We start from the raw sequence: 20,170 nt of genomic DNA on the forward strand, positions 1-20,170 counted from the left end.
ACTGACCTCAACATTCTGCTGTATCTGGGCATGAGCACATGTGGGATGGGAATTAGTCACAGGCATCTGGTTTAGGGTGCTCTTAAGGGCTTTGGAAGCTATGACACTGTCTGGCTCGCCTTCATCAGAAGTAGGGACAGGCCCAGAGGTATTGCAGGTACGGTACAGACATGGTGACAGGGACCATGGCACTCGCAGCTCTGGAGCTTCGCAGTTGCAAAGCACTGAGCTGTGATATATCAGTGGATGTAAATGTGCTCTGACAGGATTGTGGCCACAAACTGACATTGGATAGCTGGAAAAATGCATTGTGTAATAAATCAGCACGGAGTCAGTACTGGTCTGGGTGCTGATGGCAGCAGGAGCAGGGAGCTGAGCTGCAATGCAGTGGCAAAAAACTGCCTCAAAACGTGGCCACTGGTGCAGAAGCTGCAAATTTTGAACTGAACTGCATGTTTGTCTTCTGTGTGCAACAACAAAACTGCAGTTGTAGCCCTCGTGTAGCATGTTTTCCTATACATATGTCCAAGGACAGAAAGGGGAATTGGTACAGCTCCAAAGGTAACTGGAGTGTGGAGAATCTAAATTGGAAGACACAGCACATTTGTTCAATCTTGTTTTCTTTAGACTCTAATTATATACTTTTCCACTTTTTCGGTGAGAGATCTTTTAAATATTTTTTTTTCTAAGTTAAAATCAAATGAGCAACTCAGTGCTCCATTTTACATTGCAGTAAATATTTATGACTCTATATAACTGCAACTCAATTTCCCCTTGTTTCAGATCCAAATTTTCCCCTCCGCACATCTGGCCCTGTACCCAGAAGCTTTTATTCCTATGCAAGATAAATTGGGACTGGGATGACTGAGCAGTGGCTGTAAATGAAGCGTCACAGAAGGGGGCTGTTTTGGGCTCTTTGCCACCCTAAACAAAGAAAGGGATGACATGCATTTCCATAGCCACTGGCTCTTGGGATTCAGATAGCTGCACAGTCATCCACAGACCATCATATCCCTGGGACACACAGTGACATTGGGACCCCAAATCTGGCATTGGCTTCTTTTTGGGAACCTTATTCCATGACTCCTCTTGGTTTTTCCTGTAACTTTGAAGGCAGCTGTGTGGCTTGGCAACCAGCTCAGCAGCAATGCTGAGAGTTTAGAGCTTCAGTTTTTGTTTCGTGCAGGACTTCTGTGTAGCTCTGGGTAAGCCATTGTGGTGGGACACATCTGGGCTTCTTGATGGCCAGTGGAGAGAGCTGGTGGCTATCAGAGTGTCTGAGAGCACCTATTTTGGGACAGGAAACAGGCTTCTTGAAGGAACCCATGTCCCCATGGGATTACAGGGAACTATAATTTCTTTGGGGTGGTCTGGCTGTGGGGCTCCAGCTCTGTCCTGGGGTGCAGCCTTCAGCCAGACCTGGGCTGGGAAAGTGATGGGGTTTGGCGCCCTCACCCCCCAATTGAGACATGAGAGCCTGGATGAGGCTGAGTTTTGTGAGTGGTTTGGAGGCTCTGTTCAGTGTGCAATTGGAAACAGGCAGAGAGAGGGAAATGGGGAGCCCTTTATGAAGGGCTCTGTCAGAGTGCAGTGTTGGCCTCTAAAATGCCACCGTCACCTGATTTTTGGTAGCTTAGGGTAATTTTTCTGCAAGGATAAGAACTATGTACTAGGGAAGTTACTCCCACTTCATTTTCCTATAGCTGTACGTGATGGATTTGAAAGAAAATATTTGCTGACATTTGCCATCCGGAGCAGAGCTGTGTTCCCAAGTAGCAGAGAACAGCCCCAGAGCAGCTGGAGTGGAAGGTATCAGCATCGGGTTCCTCCCGGTTGTCAGCTGCACTCGGACTTTGATTTTCTTCCAGGCTGCAGTTTGAGTTTGCTATGAGGAAGGAACTCCCCATTGTGGAGGCAATATAAGAGGATCCAAAGAATGGTATATTTACTGATTTAACTGAACCAGCACATCCCTCCTGGGCACGTAGGTATAGGAGGGAGTGGGATGCCATCCCGTTGTGCTGCTCTTGCACTGCTGCTATTTCAGGTCAGGTGCTTTGTTTGTGAGATACCCCAAAGGGAGAGGAGGGGGACAGGTGCTTCTGCTTTCCTGTTTCAGCCTTTGTCTCTCTGCTGGGCTGTGTGGAGCAGGCAGCTGCTCCCATCCCGGGCAGGCGGTGCAGCCCTGTCCTGCAGTGTCAGCAGCTGGCTGGGAGTCAACCACAGCTTGTCTCGGGGCTTTTTGGAAGCATAATTTGGAGAGGCATAAACCTCGAGGCCAGCTATCTGGGTTGCATTATAAAGGGGCACTCATTGATGTCATGAAACCCATCATCGAAGCGGTTGGTTTAATGTTGTTTAAATACTTCTGTTGGGACTCCCTCCAGGCCTTACAGCCATATCAGGCTGCTTGGATTTTGGGTCATCTTGAGCCCCTCGTCCACCCTTTAAGTGGTGCCAAGCTCTAGCACGGCTCTAATTTCAGGGCTATGTAATTAAACAGGCACTTGCTGAAGGGTTCCATGGCTGATGACACACTCATCTCCTTGTGAAAAATGCTTCAGCAGTGCCAGAAAAGAGCCATGCTTCCTTCATTATCAGTCAGCCTGGGGCAGTGTCTCTGTGTGACTCCTTATCAGAGCTGTTGCACAGATAATTCTTTTTTTTTTCTCATTTTGCTTTTCCCTGCTTAAGTCTGCTGGTTTCCCTTTGACAGGAATTGACATTCCCATTTCACAGAGGAAGACAGCAGCAGAAATGCTGAAAATAGCACTGTTTGCATTGCCTATGAGACTGGGAGTCCTTCTGAGGCACTGAAATGAGAAGCTGTGTGTCCTGGTGGGGGGCTGTGGGCACTAGATTCAATTGGGCATCCCAAATTAGTGAACCCTGATGAAGTCAGATGTTGCAGTGAGGATCTCAAATGCTTGTAATGAGTTTAAGGTAAATATGGCAATAGGTTGTGCTGTTTCCATCTCTTGGTTTAGTCCTTTGGCCTGAGGACGATCTCTCTGTGCTCATTGTTCAAGAGAGCAGCTTTAGAAGGTGAACCAAAATAGTGACAATAAAAGTAATACCAAAAGCCAGTGGCTCCCTAGCCAAGCGTGCATGATTACAGTTATGTAATCTAATTCAGAGTGCTATAAAAACCATTAGGTCTCCTGAGTTGTTTTACCCCAGGGAAATACTGTCAGAACTGACAAATCCCTCCTGAAGCTCAGGAGTGGGCATAGCACAGCCCTCTGTGTGCAGCCATGGTTCCCCATCCCTGGAGGCGTCCAAGGCCAGGTTGGCTGGGGTCTTGGGCAACCTGATCTGGTGCCTTATCTAGTGGCTGGCAGCCCTGCCTATGGCAGGGAGTTGGAACTAGATGGTTGTTGAGGTCTTTTTCAGTCTGAGCTATTTTGTGATACTCTGATGCCTGAGCAAGTCGAGCTGAGAGCTCCTGCACTAGGTTCCATCCAGACCTTCATCTTATCCCAGTCTTGCTGAATCCTACCTTGGTTTCCTGCTGCCATGTGCCATGTGTCACTCACTACCAAGCTGTGAGTGCAATGAGCTGGGGGAGCACACATCTCTGTGCTGTAATATTTTCAACACAGACTGCGCCTTTCACCTTGGTAGATCTGCACAAGGGTTAACCCAGGACTTGTGGCTGCAGCCTGGTTGTGTTGGACGTGTCCCTACATGAGATCATACACATTTCTTCAGGCGGTCTCTGTTCCTCTTTGTTCCCTGCCCCACACTGGGCACACCAGCTGCGCAGCTCTCCGTGCCAGCGTCCCCATACACTCACACTGCTCGTTTCCTCAGGCTCCTGGTGACAAGCCTGGTGACATGTGTCCTCTCTGTCCTCCTCATCCTGAGCAAGCAGCAAAGGGTGAAGCCAGGTCAGCCTGGAGAATCCCTCCTGCAATAGTGCAGCTCCATGAATGTGTTTCTGCAGGAAAGCCAAACCCTAGGCAGCAAGAAGTTAAAGTGGGAGAGCTGCTCTGGGCTCAGGTGCTTGGTTTGCTGCACAGACACACATCCTGTGCTTGCATAATGCAGACATGTGGAGCTGCCTGGGGTGGTCCTGTGGGGATGCCACGTGCTTCAAGTGGAGATATGCATTAGTTAGAATGCAGGAGGGAACGCAGGCTGTTGTGTGCAAGCTGAGAATTAAGGTATAGTGATTCCTTAATTACTGGAACTGAAGGAGAACTGGTGTGCCTTGGCCTGGTTGGGGTGTGCTAACTCCTGGCTACCTACTGTGCTGTGTGGTCACATTTCTCTCCATTGGATATGTGCATCTCCTTGTGGTGTTTTTCTTCCTCATCTTTTTTGTTGCTGAAATGTCAATTTGCAAATTGCCCTTGGGCATGTTGGCAGAGCACATGGCTGCTCCACTTTCCCTCTTCCCCTCCATCGCGGTGTCCCTCGTCACGTGGGCAGAGGCAAATTCCCCAGCCCTGGCTGTGCACCACAGGCGTGCTGTGAGCCTCCTCAGCCACACATCCGGCGGTGTCTGGCATTTCCCAAAACCCCTAATTGTGCCTTGGGCAGAGAGCACCAATTTGATCCTTGCTATATTTATCCCGTGTGCAGGACAGGAGCACAGCCCTTCTCTGGGTCGCAGCAACCTCCGCTATCCATACAAGCTTGGAGACGAAAGTATGGAGCGCAGAGAGCCAACCGTACCTTGGGCTGCACTCAAAGCAGTGTGGTCAGCAGGTCAGGAAAGGTATCTGCACCTCTGCTCTGTGCTGTGAGACCTCACCTGGAGCACTGCATCCAGACATGGAGTCCTCAGCACAAAAGAGACTTGGACCTGTTGGAGCGCATCCAGAGGAGGGCCCCAGAAATGCTCCCAGGGATGAAACAGCCCTAGGAGGACTGGCTGAGGGCTGGGGCTGTGCAGCCTGGAGAAGGGTTGGCTCTGGGGGGAGCTGAAAGCAGCCTTTGGTATCTCAAGGAGGGCTGTAAGAGAGAGTGGGACAGAGTCTTTATCAGGATCTGTGTGATAGGACAAGGGGAAATGACTGCAAACTAAAAGAAGGCAGATTTAGACTGGATGTAAGGAAGAAGTTTTTAGACCACAGGTGGTGAGGCACAGGCTGCCCATAGAGGCGGTGGTGCCCCATCCCTGCAGACAGCCAAGGTCAGGGGATGGGCTGTGAGCACTGATGGAGCTGTGGGTGCTCCTGCTCAGTGTGGGGGTGGGACCGGATGGCCTTTAGGGATCCCTTCCAACTCCAACCATGCTATGGTTCTATGAAGCGAGTGCTCTCTGGGGCTGGGCCAATGGCAGCAAGCAGTCCAGGCAGGTCGGCATCTGTTGAGGATCCTGGAAGAGTTAACATGCATCAGGAGGGAGCAAGCAGTCCTCCTGCCTCGCCTCGCCTTTCACTCTGCGCTGCCAGCTGCTATTAATACTTCAGCACATGAGTGTTAAAGCACAAGCAGAGAGCCCAGGGAGGATATGCTCGGGATTTCCGGCAGTTTGAAGCTTTCAGGCAAAGAAGTTGAGAGCCAGCACAGAGGAGAGCCAGAGCAGGGCTCCTCTTAAAGATATACTCCTCCCTAGTATGCATGGGATGGGACAAGATGTGTGCGCTGTTTGAGCTCAGGCCTGTGTTGCCTAGTCACTGAATGGAATCTGAGTGGTGAGGAACCTCTCGCACCATGTTTCCCTGCCCCTCCAGGCCCTGCAGCTCTCTGGCACCACTGTCAGAGCACTTTGAGGCTCTGCTCCCTGCACCGACTTGCAGCACTAGGCCTTCCCAGCTCACTCAGCAGGAGGGCTGGGTTACACGCTGCTGCCTGGCTGCTGCCAGAGCCTGCAGCTCCTACCAGCTCCAAGCTCCACGCTGTAGAGCAGCATGGCTGCACCTTTAAAGGGAATCTGCAAAATTCCCTTGAGGACTTGAGTCTGGATGAGAGCATCCACCCTGAGGTTTTATGAGATTAAAGTTGAGGTTCATTAATCATCACTGGGATCCACTTCACTGGCTGTCTTGTGCCAATCTACAGGAATGATCCTTTCACTCTGCTGCTCCTGCTCACCTGGTTCTCGACGGGTTAAAATCCCCAGGCTGAAGCATGCCTGCTGCCCATCCCTTCTTCCTTTCCATTCACCTTCTTCCTTTCTTGGTACTTCCTGAGTTTTTCCCTTCCTCTGCAGCGTCAGCCTGCTTATGGCATAAGGCACACGGCCATGAGGGCTGTGGATGGTGATTGCTGAGGTCTGGGTTTTGTGCTGCACTGGGTCATCAGCTCCTCTGGGCTCCTGCTTTGTGTTGGGCACCTTTGCAGTTTTGGGCAGGAAGCGTGGTTTTGGGCTGTGCATGGGAAAGTTTTGCTCATTGTCCCCTCTTTAGTGCCTTAGGCACTGGTGGCAGAAACATGCAAAGCATTAATAGGGAAAGAACAAGAATTTGGGAAGGAATCTAAGCTTTCCTGCCTAGCAAATAACTCAAGCTCTGACCATTGGGGCTTAGAACTTTCCTAAGGCATGGAGCTTCCTGGTGCTGCCTCCATTTAAGCTTTTTCTATCTGTAGGGTTGCTGCTGGCTTGACTGTGCTGCTTGCCAGATGCCATGCAGCATGTGCTTTGTTCCTCCTTCTGTTGACAGCGATGCTCCATCAGTTGCTCCATGGGGAAACACGCATGATTGCTGGGATTTCTCACATTGCCACTGGAAAGCAGTGCAAAGTAGGTGCAGGCTTTGAGCTCCAATGTCCCAACAAGGAACTGAGGGCTGCAGCTGGCTTGTCTGCTGGCTGGCCCTGGGGACAGAGGCTGTGCCCTCGCATCTGGCCGGGTGACTCAGGCTACAGGATGTCAATAGGCACTTGCGGTGGGTGGCACGGGGGGGTGGCTGTAGGCAGTCAGCTCCACTGCTCAGTGCTCCCCATCTTCCACAGCAGTTCTGTGTTGCGTTTAGGGGGACATCTGCTGCATCCCTGCGTTTTGAGGCCACGGAGGAGCAGCGGTGACCCCCAAGGCTAGTCGGGGGGCATCCCCCCTGCGTGCCCAAAGGCTGGAGACAGAGAGCACAGGGCAGCCCCATGTTGCAGCCACAGTCCCGCTGCCTGCCCTGGCCAATGGCCAAGTGGAAGTTTCCGCAAGGCCGGCCCATCGCATCCCTCCGTTGAGGCTGTGCAGAGGGGACTGCCAAGGCAAAGCAGGGAATCCTCGCCAGGAGCAGGCGTGAAGCTCTCCGGCGGCTACAGGGGAGGGTCAACATGTGCAGAGAGCAGCAGCAGCCCGCGGTGCTGCGCCGGGAATGAAGTCAGCCTTCATCAGCAGAATAGTTTATGCATGAATCGAAACTTCAGACCTGGCAGGGTGGAGGGAACGCGCAGGAGCTTTGCTCTTCGCAAACCTTCTTGCCAAGGAAGGAGGAGGGGATAGAGGAAATAGCAGCAAAATCAAGCTGGGGAAGCGGGGAGAGGTTGGAGACGCTGGATGAGTTTTTGGCGCTGTTATTGAGAGGAGCCAAGTTCCCTAAGCATCTCCTGGTGGATATTAACAGAGAGCTGCAGAGAGCGGAGTGCTCCCCCGGACACTCACGAGCTGTGGCTTTAAGACTGTTTCACAGAGGACTTGGGATTTCCATTCTTCCTGTGCCTGGTGGAGTATTTCAGGGAGTTCCAGGATTTTGGGGTCATGCACCCCCTTTTTCCTCCTTCTTCCTCCTTTCTCTTCCTCCCTTCCTCTTTCTTTTCATTTCAAAGAGACAAAGCTACTTCAGTTTGGAGCACAAACATATGATCAGCACATGGAAATGTGGTAATTTGGATGCATTCATGATTGCAACAGATTGAAGAAATTAGACCAGACAAAGAGCTTTTTTTGGAGGAGGAGGAGGAGGCAAGGCAAGGAGGGAGGGAGAGTGGGTGAAAGAAGGGGACGCCACCGAAAAAAGGGACGGCCGTGACACGCGGATGCTAAATATATCCTGTAGTAATGGAGAGGGACCGGATTTCAGGTAGGCTATTGATCTTTAATACGTTCTATTCTGCCTCTGCCCTCCTACCTTTCCAGCAGCTTCTGCACTTCAGGAGGAGCAGCAGCCCTGCTCCAGCGCGCGTTCAGCACATTCCATTATTTATTTATTTTTTGCAACATTTCCTTTTTGCCTCTTTTTTTTTTTTTTTTTTCTCTTCTTCCCCCTTTTCCCTTCCTCCTGAGCCCTCCAGACAGAAGGTGGTTCCAACAGAAACCAGGGGGGGAGCGAGTGGGGGAAAAAAGAAACTGCTCTCCGAGTCTGGATCTCATTTGAGTTTCTCTCTCCCCCCCCCCTCTGTTCCCATGTGCCGCGCGGCGCGGGGGGATGAATGCTGAGCCTGTTAGCTCCGAGCTGCCAGTCGGGAAGAGGGAGGAAAAGCGCCGAGCTCTTGGCATGGAGACGAATTTCTGCCCTGAAGGTTGGCTCCTGAGTGCGTGTGTGTGGCTGTGTGCTGTGGTTGAGCTCTCTGCCTGCCCTGTGCTGCCGCCTGCCCGGCTGGGATGGATGTGGCCCCAGCTGCCGCCAGGCATCCTGCTGCTGATGCTGCTGCTCACCTGGTGGAGCCTGAGGCGCTGGGGTGGGCATGGATGGAGGGAACTGAAAGAGGAGTGAGTCACTCCCGTGCAAATCCTGGTGCATGTCTGAGCGCTTCCAAAATGCGCTCCTGGGTGCATCAGCGTCTCAGCAAGCTGCTTCTGCACAGGGTGGCTGTGACCGTAACCTTTTCCTCTTAGCAGCAGGGACGTAAGGCAGGCTGCACTGCAAGGCTCCATGCAGGGACCAAGGAGGGAAGGCAAAGGGCAGGGATTGGTGCTGGGAGCTCCAGCGGGACGTCACCGTGGGTGTCCATGCTCCGTGCACGGCTGACGGGCACCAGCCTGCTGCTGGGCGTTCCCAGCCAGTTGCTGGGCATCGCTGCTAAAGGCAAACCACAGGGATGAGAGGAAACGCTCATCCAGGGTGGAGTGAAACTGCGGCCAGAGAAAGCTGCTGCCATGGCCAACCCCCAGGCAGAGCTGCAGGGCCCCATTCTGGGTATATGTGGAGGGTCCCAGGAAGGGCGCTTACCTGTGGGAGCACCCACTGCTCCTCACCACTTCTGCATAGTGTGGGTGATGCCTCCTTGCCCCTCATCTTTCTTGTTCATGCTTTCTCCTCTGGTTTGAGCCACTTCAAAGCATTCCTGAGAGCTGCTCCTGGGGCAGAGGCAGTGCTGCAGGCTGGGAAGTCCTCTGCTGCTGTGTGCAGGGATGTGGGGGGTCTAGGGACAGCAGGGTGGTTTTGGTCCCATTGCAGTTTGGCCTCACACGCCTCCTGCTGTGTTCTCCCTGCAGCCCTGGTTCCCCTACGTGGGCTTTAAAGAAAGACTGATCTCTGGGGTGATGGTGTGATCTGGGGTTCTTTGTTCCAGAGGAGTGGTGAAGGTGGGTCTCTCCCACCCTTCAGCTGCTGCATGCAGCATGAGCCCTCGTGCCTGGGCTGGCTGTCACTGCTCCCAGGAGTGCAGCAGTAGACGGTAGGAAGACCTGAGGTGAGCATGTATGTGCAGAGATACTTATGCTCTCCTCTGGGGTCACGAGTGATGTTTGCAAATTGTCTATATCCAAGTGCATACGTGTTTCTCTGTCCCTTGCTGAAAACAGCTTTTCTGTGGGTGGTGGCAGGTGTGGCACCACCAGGGCTGTGGGCAGGCACAGGGGCAGGCACAGCTGAGCCCTTATGCTAAGGCACAGTGCCCATAGGGCTTGGCATGGGATGGGCACATGGCTGCCGTGCCCTGCGGGATGGGAGAGATGTGCCAGCTGTCTCAGCACCATTCCTGATGTGTGGCTCAGCATGAAATACGGGATAGGGGGATGGGGGAAGAAGAGCTGTTCCTGTCTATCCTGATCTGGAGGGGCTGAGGGAGACGTGTGGAGGAAGACCCTCAGCATGCCAACAGCAGAGGGGCTGCTAAGAATGTGAAACCCATGCATGGGGGAGTAGGAAATCAGCTTTAGTGAGGTTCTTTGTGCAAAATGTGCACTGTCACTGGGGAGAAGAGGAACAGGCTGCAGCTCGCCCTGTTCAGAAGGTGCTCCTTGCACTACATGGCCAGGCCAGCACTGCCCCCAGTGCAGCAGCACTCCGGCCTCAGTGACTAAACTGAAACATGACTCAGATGAAAGCAGATTTGTGCAGTGCTGGGGGCTGCGTTCGTCACTGCTCTGGCTCTGAGCATGCTTTTAATTAGTACTCTGCTGTGGGTGGGAAGAGCTGACTTGGGCTGACTGTATTGCTGCCGGATGGGGTGAGGGCACCTCAGGGCGGGTGGGAATTGGGCCTTTCTCCTCTTTGAGGGCTGTTTTCCCACAGCTGCAAGAGCTCAGCACGTCCCACAGGGTCTCCTCTGCACAAGGACAGCTCAGGCTTTCCTGGAGGGGAGCAGTGTCCCTGGTCCAGCATCCCATGCTGACAACAAGCGCTTGGGGTAAAGGCACTGAGTGCACAGGGTGATGCTGGAGCTGCTCCATGGCAGCGAGGTTTCCCTGTCCCTGTAACAAGGCACCAGGCTCCAGTGGTTCCTTTGAGTGCAGGTATAGGAAACACATCTCATATAACCTGATCTTTCCTTTCAATATGGTTCGCCCCCCCTCAAACACATTTCCACAAACTAGTACTGCTTAAAAAGACAAAAATGAGTTTCCAGACATCCTGCTCCCATGGTTTGGGGCCGGACAGCTGTGCTCGGGGGCTGCAGTCCCGCTCACATCTGATCCTACTCTCTGCCTTTCCAGATGGCTCTGGTGGCAGCGGGGTGCTGCTTGGCTGGGGGCAGCTTTCCCCAACAGATGGCTGTTTTCATTAGCCCACAACTTTCTACAAAGCCTTAATTGTTAGTGCCACGGGGCTCTTTTCTTCTTCTTAAAAGGAAAGGAAGAGTCTGGTTGCAGTGTTGATATAGGATGGGTGCATGGGAAAGGAAGTGCCGTCTCGTAGGTAAACTATTAAAGCCACCTTTATAATTGCACGTAGAAGTGACTAGCAGTGATTGCAACACCTGATTGCAATGATGTCCTAGGAAGGGCTTGAAGCAAGCTGGGAGAACTGTGCATGCTGTGAGAAATCTGTTCAACTCCAGAACAAGTGAAGTGCTGTGTAGCCCGCTGGTGATCATTTTGATTAAGCAAAGTACCTCCTGTGGATGCTATGCGTGTTTGTGTGTGCATATACCTGCTTTTGAGTAACATGGTGCATATGTTGCTGCATATAGTTGGTCAGAGCAGCAAGGCAGACAGCAGCTCTCAGACCAAGTGCACGAGGACAGAGCACCTTCAGTGGTCTTCAGAGCCACGTGGGATGTACCATGTGCCTGGGCAGAAGGAAAGGAGAGGTCCAATGCAATGGTCGTTAGGAGAGAGCATGCTGTTTTATCATCTTTTAACAGTGTGAATCTTTACAAAGTGAGAAGCAGGACAGCAGGGTTGGAGTTGCTTCTGATCACTTCAGCTATCTTTTCTGCTTCAAGATTTTTGGTGCTGCTCCTATTCCTGCCTAGCACCAACGCGTGTAGTTTGCTGTGTGTGGTGTGTGATGCTGTCCCCGACTGCTATGTGCTCCTAAAACCACATTTATTAAATGGGGAGGTTGGTGACCCTGCGAGTGGCAGAGGGGTTGGAGATTCATGATCCTTGAGGTCCCTTCCAACCCTGGCCATTCTGTGAACCACCTGCAGCTTTATTCATCAGCATTCTTCTTCAAGCACCCACCTTCCTCCACTCCCAGGTGCTGTCACCTGTTGTGACCTCAAACAGGGCCTTCTCTGGGGAAGGCACTGGGTTCCTCCAAGCTCCAGCACTGCCACTGCTGTGTTTGCAGCACGCTCTGTGCTGCTCCCAGCCTGCTCCTGGCTGCCTGCTCCATCCTGGCCGGTGCGTGCATTCCCGCTGTTGTCTGAGGCATGTCAAGGTATGAAGCATTATCCATTTCCTGATATCTGCTTTACATTTGCTGGAATCACTGCTCATCCTCGTTAAATATAAGCCCGCTGTGGCACGCTTCCTGCCTGGCTGTGCAGTAACAGCGTGCACTGCTGAGTGTGCCTGACCCTGTGCAAGAGCTGCCCTGCCCCGTGCTCCCCAGCATGGCTCACAGCCTCCAGCAGCACGATTCCCATGCTGCCAGGCCGAGGGAGGACGGTTCTCATGCAAGTCAGGGCTCTTCCAAGGTCCAGCATACCACAATGCTGAGTAGAAGCGAGTACGTAGTTAGGGAAGTATGTCTGGGTCAACACATGTCTTCTGTTGCCTTAATGAGCTCAGAAGCACAATATCTTTGTCCTGTTGGCTTCTCCACGTGGTGCTTGAGCCGTGTAACTAACGCATAGAATTGCTTGTTAGGGAGCAGTGATACCTCCTGCTGTGAGCACTGCAGCCCCATTACAGGGCTGGTCTGAGACCTGAGAAAACTCAGGTTAAGATTTCATACAGTTGGATTTCATAGCTTTATGGAATATCCTGAGTTGGAAGGGACCCACGGGAGTCATGGAGTCCAACTTGCTCTGCTTCCTCCCAGTATCCATTGGAAAACACACTTGTGCTCCCATTGCCATGGGAATTTGGGGAAGGATCTTTGGATGTCTGCCTTGTGGCTGGGGGTGAATGGAAATGGCTTTGCAGGTGAAAAAAATGAATTAGTTTTACAAGCAATAATCATGCAGTAAGCCTATAAGTGGATTTGATTTTATTTTTTGCTAAGCCTGATCCATGTCCATGTGAAGTTGGTGCTACATAAACAGCTCTGTGTCAATTTTGTGATTACATCATTGCCAGATACCTCATAAACGAAAGCAGTAGTGCTTGGAGTGAATTCTGGGTCCCAGGGAAACGGATGTTTGGAGAGATAAGCGTGGTTCCTGGGATGTGAGATTTGTGGGATTTCCTTTCCGTAAGTGCAGGGCATGCTTTTTGCTGGTTTCAGATTCTCCTTCTGCCCAGGGTTACACACTGTGGGTTCTGAGTCCTGATGCTGGTGCAGTGGCTGGCACGGGCGAGATGTTGGGGCTGGGCAGTGCTGAGCTGGGAGTGTTCTGTGAGAACGGCTCAGTTCCTGGTGTTGCTGTAGCACTGCTGGAGGGAGCCCTGCTCTGATCAGAGTTCTTCGGGTGCCAACCTGGAGACAAGGTCCTGATGCTCTGCACTGAGATGAAGGGAATTGCTGAGGGCTGCATGCGTCTCCCACTTCCCAGTGCAGAGACCCATTTGACTATGTTTTCCTTAGAGAAGAGGCCATTTAATAGCTTCAGTTGGTCTTGGCAAAGCTGGACTCTGTAAAGAGCTCCCCAGAAAATCCCTGCTGCTTCTGGCACCTGAGCAAAAGGGCTGCCTGCAGAAGCCCCTGGGTTGGCTTCACTTCGCACCTGCATTGCTATGAAGCATGGCTGGGCTCAGGGCCTGGGAGCCTTGTGTTGACTGCAGGACTGCTCCCAGCCAGGTTACCCACGTCCCAGTGGGCTCTGCAGCTGTGTGGCAGCAGGATTGCTCACTAATTCCTGGCAGGATAAGGATGGATCATAGAATCGTAGGCTCACTAAGGCTGGAAAAGACCTCTCAGAACACCATGACCAACCCCAGCCCACCCCCACCATGCCCACTGACCATGTCCCTTAGTCCACATCTCCAGGTTCTTGGACATCTCCAGGAGCAGTGGCTCCACCACTCCCTGGGCAGCTGTGCCACTGCATCACCACTCTTTCTGAGAATTTTTTCCTGCTATCCAACCTGATCCTCCCCTGGTGCAACTTGAGGCCATCACATCTCATCTTACCGCTGTTTCCAGGGAGCAGAGGCCGACCCCCACCTCACCACAACATCCTGTCAGGGAGTTGTAAGGAGGTTTCCCCTGAGCCTCCACTTCTCCAGACTGAGAAGGGGAAACCTTATCCCTCCCTACAACTCATTCACTCAGCCACTGCATATAGGAAATGTGCTCCAGACCTTTCACAGCTCCATTGCCACTTCGAGAGCCTCTAGCCCCAGCTCCCCCCTTGGCACAACCCTTTCACTCCAGGGACTCTATCGCTCTATCCCCATCCCCACGGCTCTCGTTTTTCGGGATGTCCGTGTGGCCGGGACACGCAGGGCTGGTGGCAGCCATCCGCTGTGCCCCGTGCGGGGCCGTTAGGTGGCGGTGTGCGCTGCACGGCGGTGACCGGGGACCGGCAGAGCCCGGAATGGGTCAGGATGAAAGCTGAAGCGGGAGGCAGTGATGGTGCGGCAGCTCGGAGACGGATTTGAGGTCCTTCTCGTCTGCTAGATGGTTTTGTGTCTTCGTGTAAATCCTTTAACACGTGGGCTCCAGCTTCTCGTGTGGAACGTGAGGCAGACCAGCGCTTTGTGATCCTCTGCTAAACAGCTCTGAGGGGTTTGTCCCTGTGGAGCTGGGGATTTGAGGAGCTGGCACACCTATGTGGGGCGAGGATGGAGCTCCCCGTGGGGTGGGGGCAGTGGCTGGGGCTGATCTGAGCTGTGGGGCTCAGCAGTAGCTGTGCATTGGGCTGGAGACATGAATCCTTCCCTGTGGGCCCATCTTTTCATCCATGCTGAGGAGGAGCAAGGATGTGGGATTTATTCCTGTTGAACTTGAAATCCATCTAATGGACAAAGGAGAAGCAGGCAGAGCGCCCGTTGAATTTCTTACCCTGAGTCTCCTTCCCCTGACCCTACAGCATCACAGCTTTGCTTTCTTGCTGTCCTTTTCCCTGTGCCTTCTCTTGCTTCCATGAGGTCAAAGGGAACTGGAGCGAGCAAAGCTTGTAGGAATACTCATCAGGAGGGCTTGTGTTTAGTGGTGTATGGGAGTAGGGGCAAAGCAGAGAACCTTAGAGCAGATGAACTGCTGGGCACTGAGGCAGGAAGTATTCAGTATATAAAATATTTAAGGTTTTTTTTTACTATTTTGCACAATTCAAGAAGAGAACTGCTTAGACTCAAATTTGGCTGCCTAAAAGGGATTTGTTGCCATCCATGTTGGCATCTGCTTTCCAGGGAAGGGCCCTCCTGGAAACTGTCAGGTTGGGGAGCAGATAGTTGGTTGTGTTTGGGATATTTTGTTTTCCAGAAAACTTTAAAAATCCCCAGTGGGTGGAGAGGGAAAGTGAACTATGGAAATTAATTGTGTGTCTCGTGCTCTGAAATGAAACGCACCCTGGGGAGGGCAATATCCTTCACAGGAGGAACAGCAGTGTTGGCCACAGACCAGGAAACCCTTCCCTCTGCACTGCCCCACACACAGGGGCTGAGCACTGCAGCAATGCCTGGATTTCTGCAGAAGGGCTGTGCTGGAGCCCAGCTTGTGTCCCTTTGCCCCTGGGGACACCCATGGCCTTTTATCCCATAGTCAGTCCCCAAACTGGGTAAGATCCACTTCTGGTGTTCTGTGCTTGCTTCTGTTGCTGCTTTCTTGCCTAGGAGCTATGTGTAGATCCATGGCAGCTGCTGTGGCTGTGCCATTGCCAACCACACCAACACAGGGCTGTGTCCCTGCCATTGAGACAATGGCTGTATTTTGGAAGAAGGGAAACTTCCCTGCTTGCAGGGTCTGGAGACAGCTCAGAAATGGGGCCGTTTGCCTGCAGCTGGAGAAGAAACCTAATCTTGCCTGCACTAATGAGGAGCTGAGCAGGCACGGGTGCGGGGGAAGGGGACAACTGAGAGTGGGCAATGTGGGTCATAATGGCTGAAGTGGAGCGAGGAGCTGCATGGCTGGAAAGCTGCGGGCTGCTCTGAGCTGGGGGATGGAAAGATGAAGCACGTTTATTGGGAAAACCAGATGTGAGAGGCAGGAGGAACATCAGAGTGCTTTGCAGCAGTAGGAGTGGGGCTCATGCTGAACTCTCCCTTTTTTGGCTTGTTGCCTTCCTCCCACTCCTCTCGTTTCCTCCCAGCAGAGCTCAGACCCCAATCCATTGCTGGCAGAGCTCTGCTCCCCAGCTCTACAAGGTGCCCCTGCAGGGGGGAGGTTTGCTCTGCTTTTAGGGTGATGCAGATACTCAGGGAGCATGAGCAATGTGCAGACAGCACAGCCCTAAGCAGCACTAAGTAACCACCCAAACCCAGCAACTCACCCCTTTTCCTCCAGGGATTCCTTCATGCAAGGCTGCAGCTCTCTGGACAGCCCCTGGTGCTCTGGTTCTGGTTGGAGACCCTCTGTGCCCTGACAGCAGCAAGCATTGGGTAGTGCCAGTAATGGGAAATCCGGTTCTGTGTCAGAAGTCCCTGGCTGATAGAATTTCCCATGAAATAAAAAGTGCTGCCTGCTGATGTACAAGTGTATCTGAAGTGAAAGCTTTTTACCATCACATCTTACAGCTTCTGGCTTAAAACCCTTGGGGCACAGTGGTGTAAAACTAGGGATAGCTTCAGGGGGCAGAAGCTGTCTGAACTCGAGGAGGAGTTCACATTGTGTGCTGAGTTGAACTTCAGAGCACTGCTCCTCCTAACTAGTGTATTTTAAACAACTACCAGTTCAGCATCTCTCTGCCTAGACGCAAAGAAATAGAAATAAATCCACTGCTGGCTGAGGCTGTGGCTGATATGTGGGTAGGAGTGTTTTCAAGCAAGCCTGTCCATCACTTCAGCCACCAAAAATACCCCCATCACGGCCCTCTCCATTCATTTTGTGTGGACCAAAGGCACCATGCTCAGGTTTTTCCTCTCCATGGAAGCGTAGGAGTGGTGTTTATCTCCATGCTGGCAGGCAGAGAAGGATGCCCCACCTCTGGGAGCTCCCAGGGCTGGGTGGAGCAGGGAAGCAGGACATGGGCTTCGAGGAGCTGCGTTCCGTGGGCTTGCCTCAAAGCCAGGGCACTCTGAGACATGGAATGTGTTTCCAGGGGCCCTGGGGAAGGAGGGTGACAATAAATCTGGTTCATAAATAATGGCCCCTTGCCCTTCTAGGGATTTTTGACACACTGTGCTTTTCTGACAACGAATAGAGCAACAAGCTGTAATCCTAGGGGGCTCTTCTTGGCTCTCAAGTTGAGAAAGCTCTGGCTCTGAGCAGGCTTGGCTGTGAGGAACTCCCAGATCTGGGTGTGAAGATCGGAAGGGAAAGGCAGCACGGCACAGATAATGCATCGAGGGGTGTTTTTATTGCCAGGCTTGGAAATTTTGTTGTCCACTATGTGACCCTTGGCTCTGTGAAGCTGCTGGGCGATGCCTGGCTGTCCCAGTGACCTGGCAGTGAGAGGCACCCAAGGGGAATGCAGTCCAAGCACGCCTTGAGTGCCTAACAGGTCTGACTGCTGGGGCAGGAAATTCATCCTCCAGTGCTGGTGTGGGCTGGGGGAGCCGTGGTGATGGGAAGAAGATAGGCAATCCTGTCTGGCTTTCGACGTGGCTGAAAGACAGTTACAGTCTTGTAAAGTATGAGACATACAAAAAGGTCCCCAGCTCTGGGAGCTGAGCAGGAAGCCCCAGCCAGCATGGACACCTTCACTGTGTCTGGTCTGGAACGATTCTGGCTGCAAGAAGCCCTATTCACCCCGTTACTCATCCTTCTTACACACAGAGCACTGAGACCTTCCCAACAGACCCTGGCTGTGCCTCTCCTTAGTGCTTGTGCCCAGTTCCACTTGCTGTCTCCTTACAAGATGAGATTTTTATTTTGCTTTATTCCTTGCCAGCCTTCCTTGAGTTTTGCCAGCTCTTCTCCTTATTAGCTAAAGGCTGCTAGACATAGAAGGAAAGCACTGCATGTAACGTCCCTTTTAAATGCCTAATTCAGGAAAATTGAGAGAATTGTTTGCTAGCGCTGTGAGGGGCGTGCTGGGGGAGATGGCTGGGGATGGGATGGGGATGGATGGGGATGGGGACGGCTTGTCTTCACATTCTTAAGAACACAGATACTCGGCATTGCTGGCGTGCGAGAACGGGGCTGGACTATTGCCTTCTTTAGCTGCTGGAAGCCATCCAGGCTGCCAGTTCCTGCAAGCTCATCCTGTGGTTTAGTGGATAATACTGATCCTTGTTCGACTCCCACGCTTTTGTGCCTTGCAAGCGGGTAGGGGAGGCTTTGCAGGGCTTGTACAGATCCCAGCTGTGGAAAGCAGCATGAGCACTCATTATGCTTTGGAGTGCTTGCTCCGTGGTTTTAATAAAAAGTTAATTGTTACACAGGGATGACCATGAGAACCGTGGCAGGTTGAAGCTGACCAGCGTGTCTGCGGGGTCGAGGGTGGTGGCTGCAACTGAGTAGCAATGGCTGTTTCTTTGAACTTAGCAAAGCATCTTCCCAAGCGTGTTTATCAGGAGTTCATCTTCTGCTGGCATCTCCTCTGCTAGAATGGTGTTGGTGTCAGGACGTGGTGCAGGGAGAGGGGTACAGTGGGGTTTCTGCGAGCAAGAGGTGACATTGGCTTTGGTGGTGGGATGTCCCCTGGGCTGTCTGCTGCAGGGTGCAGCTGCATCCCCCACATCAGGTGCAGAAATAGGACTTAAAGTCAGATGAGGCTCCCAAAGCTGCAAATACCAAAGCTATTGCTCATGTCTGACCTGGGATGCTGTCACGACCTCAGGCTATGTTAGCATCATCATCATGTCCAGGTGTAGTCAGGTTGGGGGCTTCTGCAAAGTACAGGCAGCACATAACAGAGTAGAATTTGCAAGCGAGCTGTGCGTTTCTGCCTGTGCTCCAACTAATCTTGGGATATGTAGCAGATATATGAGGTGAGCAGATGGAGGTGTGAATGTGGCTGGCAGCGGACACCGATCATGGATTAAACATGTGCGTGGCAAGAAAGAGGCTTTCTTGGAGCAGACAGAGAGGGCTGTTGTTGCCGTGCAGCCATATTCATCACCAGCCCCAATGCTGACATCGTTATCAATGTGTTTATATGAAGCTTGGCTGCAAAATAGCTCATCGTCCTCAAGATTTTCCAAGTGAGTCTGTAGCTTTACTAAATGCTTCTTTTGCTGCGCTGCCAGAAGCTCTCCTCAGGTGGTGAAGGAGGTATCCTGTGTGGCCGGAGCCATCCCTGGCCCAGAGCTCTGATTCCTGTGTGCCTTAACTCTGCCTGCAGACTGATGGTGACCAACTGGGTACCTTTTTGTCCCAATGGTCATAGAACCACAGAATGGCTGGAGTTGGAAGGAATCCCTAAAGGCCACCCCTGCCCTGAGCAAGGACACCCACAGCTCCATCAGTGCTCACAGCCCATCTCCTGACCGTGGCTGTCTGCAGGGATGGGGCACCATCTCCTCTCTGGGCAACCTGTGTCTCTGCCTCACTGCCCGTGGTGTAAAAGCTTCTTCCTTACATCCTGTCTGAGTTTGCCCTCTTTTAGTTGGAAACCATTTCCCCTTGTCCTATCACAACAGACTCTGCTAAAGAGTGCGTCCCCTTCTCTCTTATTGCTGCCTTTGAGATAGTGAGAGGCCAGGTCTCCCCAGAGCCCTCCCTTCTCCAGGCTGCACAGCCCCATCTTCCTCAGCCTGCCCTTGTAGCAGAGGTATTCCATCCCTTGAAGCATTTTTAGAAGGTATGCAGAAGCTCAGCTCAGCTCTGGCCATTTATTCTCTTGTTTTAATATATGTCATCTTATGGCTTCAAACTGCGCCAGGGGAGATTTAGGCTGGACGTTAGGAAATACTGCTTCTCTGAAAGAGTGGTCAGGCACTGGAATGGGCTGCCCAGGGAGGAGGTGGATTCACCAACCCTGGAGGTGTTCAAGGAACGTTTGGATTTTGTGTTGAGGGACGTGGTTTAGTGAGAACTATTGGTGATAGGTGGATGGTTGGACTGGATGATCTTGTAGGTCTTTTCCAACCTTGATGTTTCTGTGGTTCTGTCATTGGTCTGCCCCATTATTAAATGTCTGGGAATAACAGCATCCCTTCAGCTTACGGACAGAGACAATGCAGTGTGCTAGTATCCTAAGAACTCGCTTTGATTCATTTCTGGGTGTGATGGCAGCATTTGGACCCTCCCTTTTCCCTGCTGGTGTCAGGGGTGTGAGCAGAGTTTGGACAGTGTGCAGGTAGAGATAACACAGCCCTGCAGTGTCACTGCATGGGAGCCTGCCCAGCCCTGGGCAGGACTGGACCTCGCAGCGGATGAACAGAGCCTTTTCCTGTCCAGAGTTCACATTGTGACAACACCTCCTGAAGCCAAATGGGAGCTGACACCCGCAGCCATCC

At 52.4% G+C, this 20,170-nt stretch overlaps 1 protein-coding gene across 4 annotated transcripts in view; it reads left to right on the forward strand.

The window, feature by feature from the left end:
* SEPTIN9 (septin 9) overlaps nucleotides 1–20,170 on the forward strand; it is a 95,122-nt gene that overhangs the window by 19,796 nt on the left and 55,156 nt on the right. The window contains exon 1 of one of the 4 annotated variants that reach the window (XM_042833267.1): nucleotides 7,937–7,973. The exons of 2 other annotated variants lie outside the window; for them this stretch is intronic. In XM_042833267.1, the coding sequence (XP_042689201.1) occupies nucleotides 7,952–7,973 (22 nt within the window). In that variant the 5' untranslated portion in view covers nucleotides 7,937–7,951. Of the gene's footprint in view, nucleotides 1–7,936; nucleotides 7,974–8,269; nucleotides 8,413–20,170 lie in introns of those variants that run through there. One more of the 4 variants, XM_042833262.1, reaches the window with a different exon arrangement.

Source organism: Centrocercus urophasianus, unplaced genomic scaffold (assembly GCF_019232065.1).
Source record: "Centrocercus urophasianus isolate 14NV4802_14NV808 unplaced genomic scaffold, USGS_Curo_1.0 seq_41, whole genome shotgun sequence".
Taxonomy (NCBI): Eukaryota; Metazoa; Chordata; class Aves; order Galliformes; family Phasianidae; genus Centrocercus; species Centrocercus urophasianus.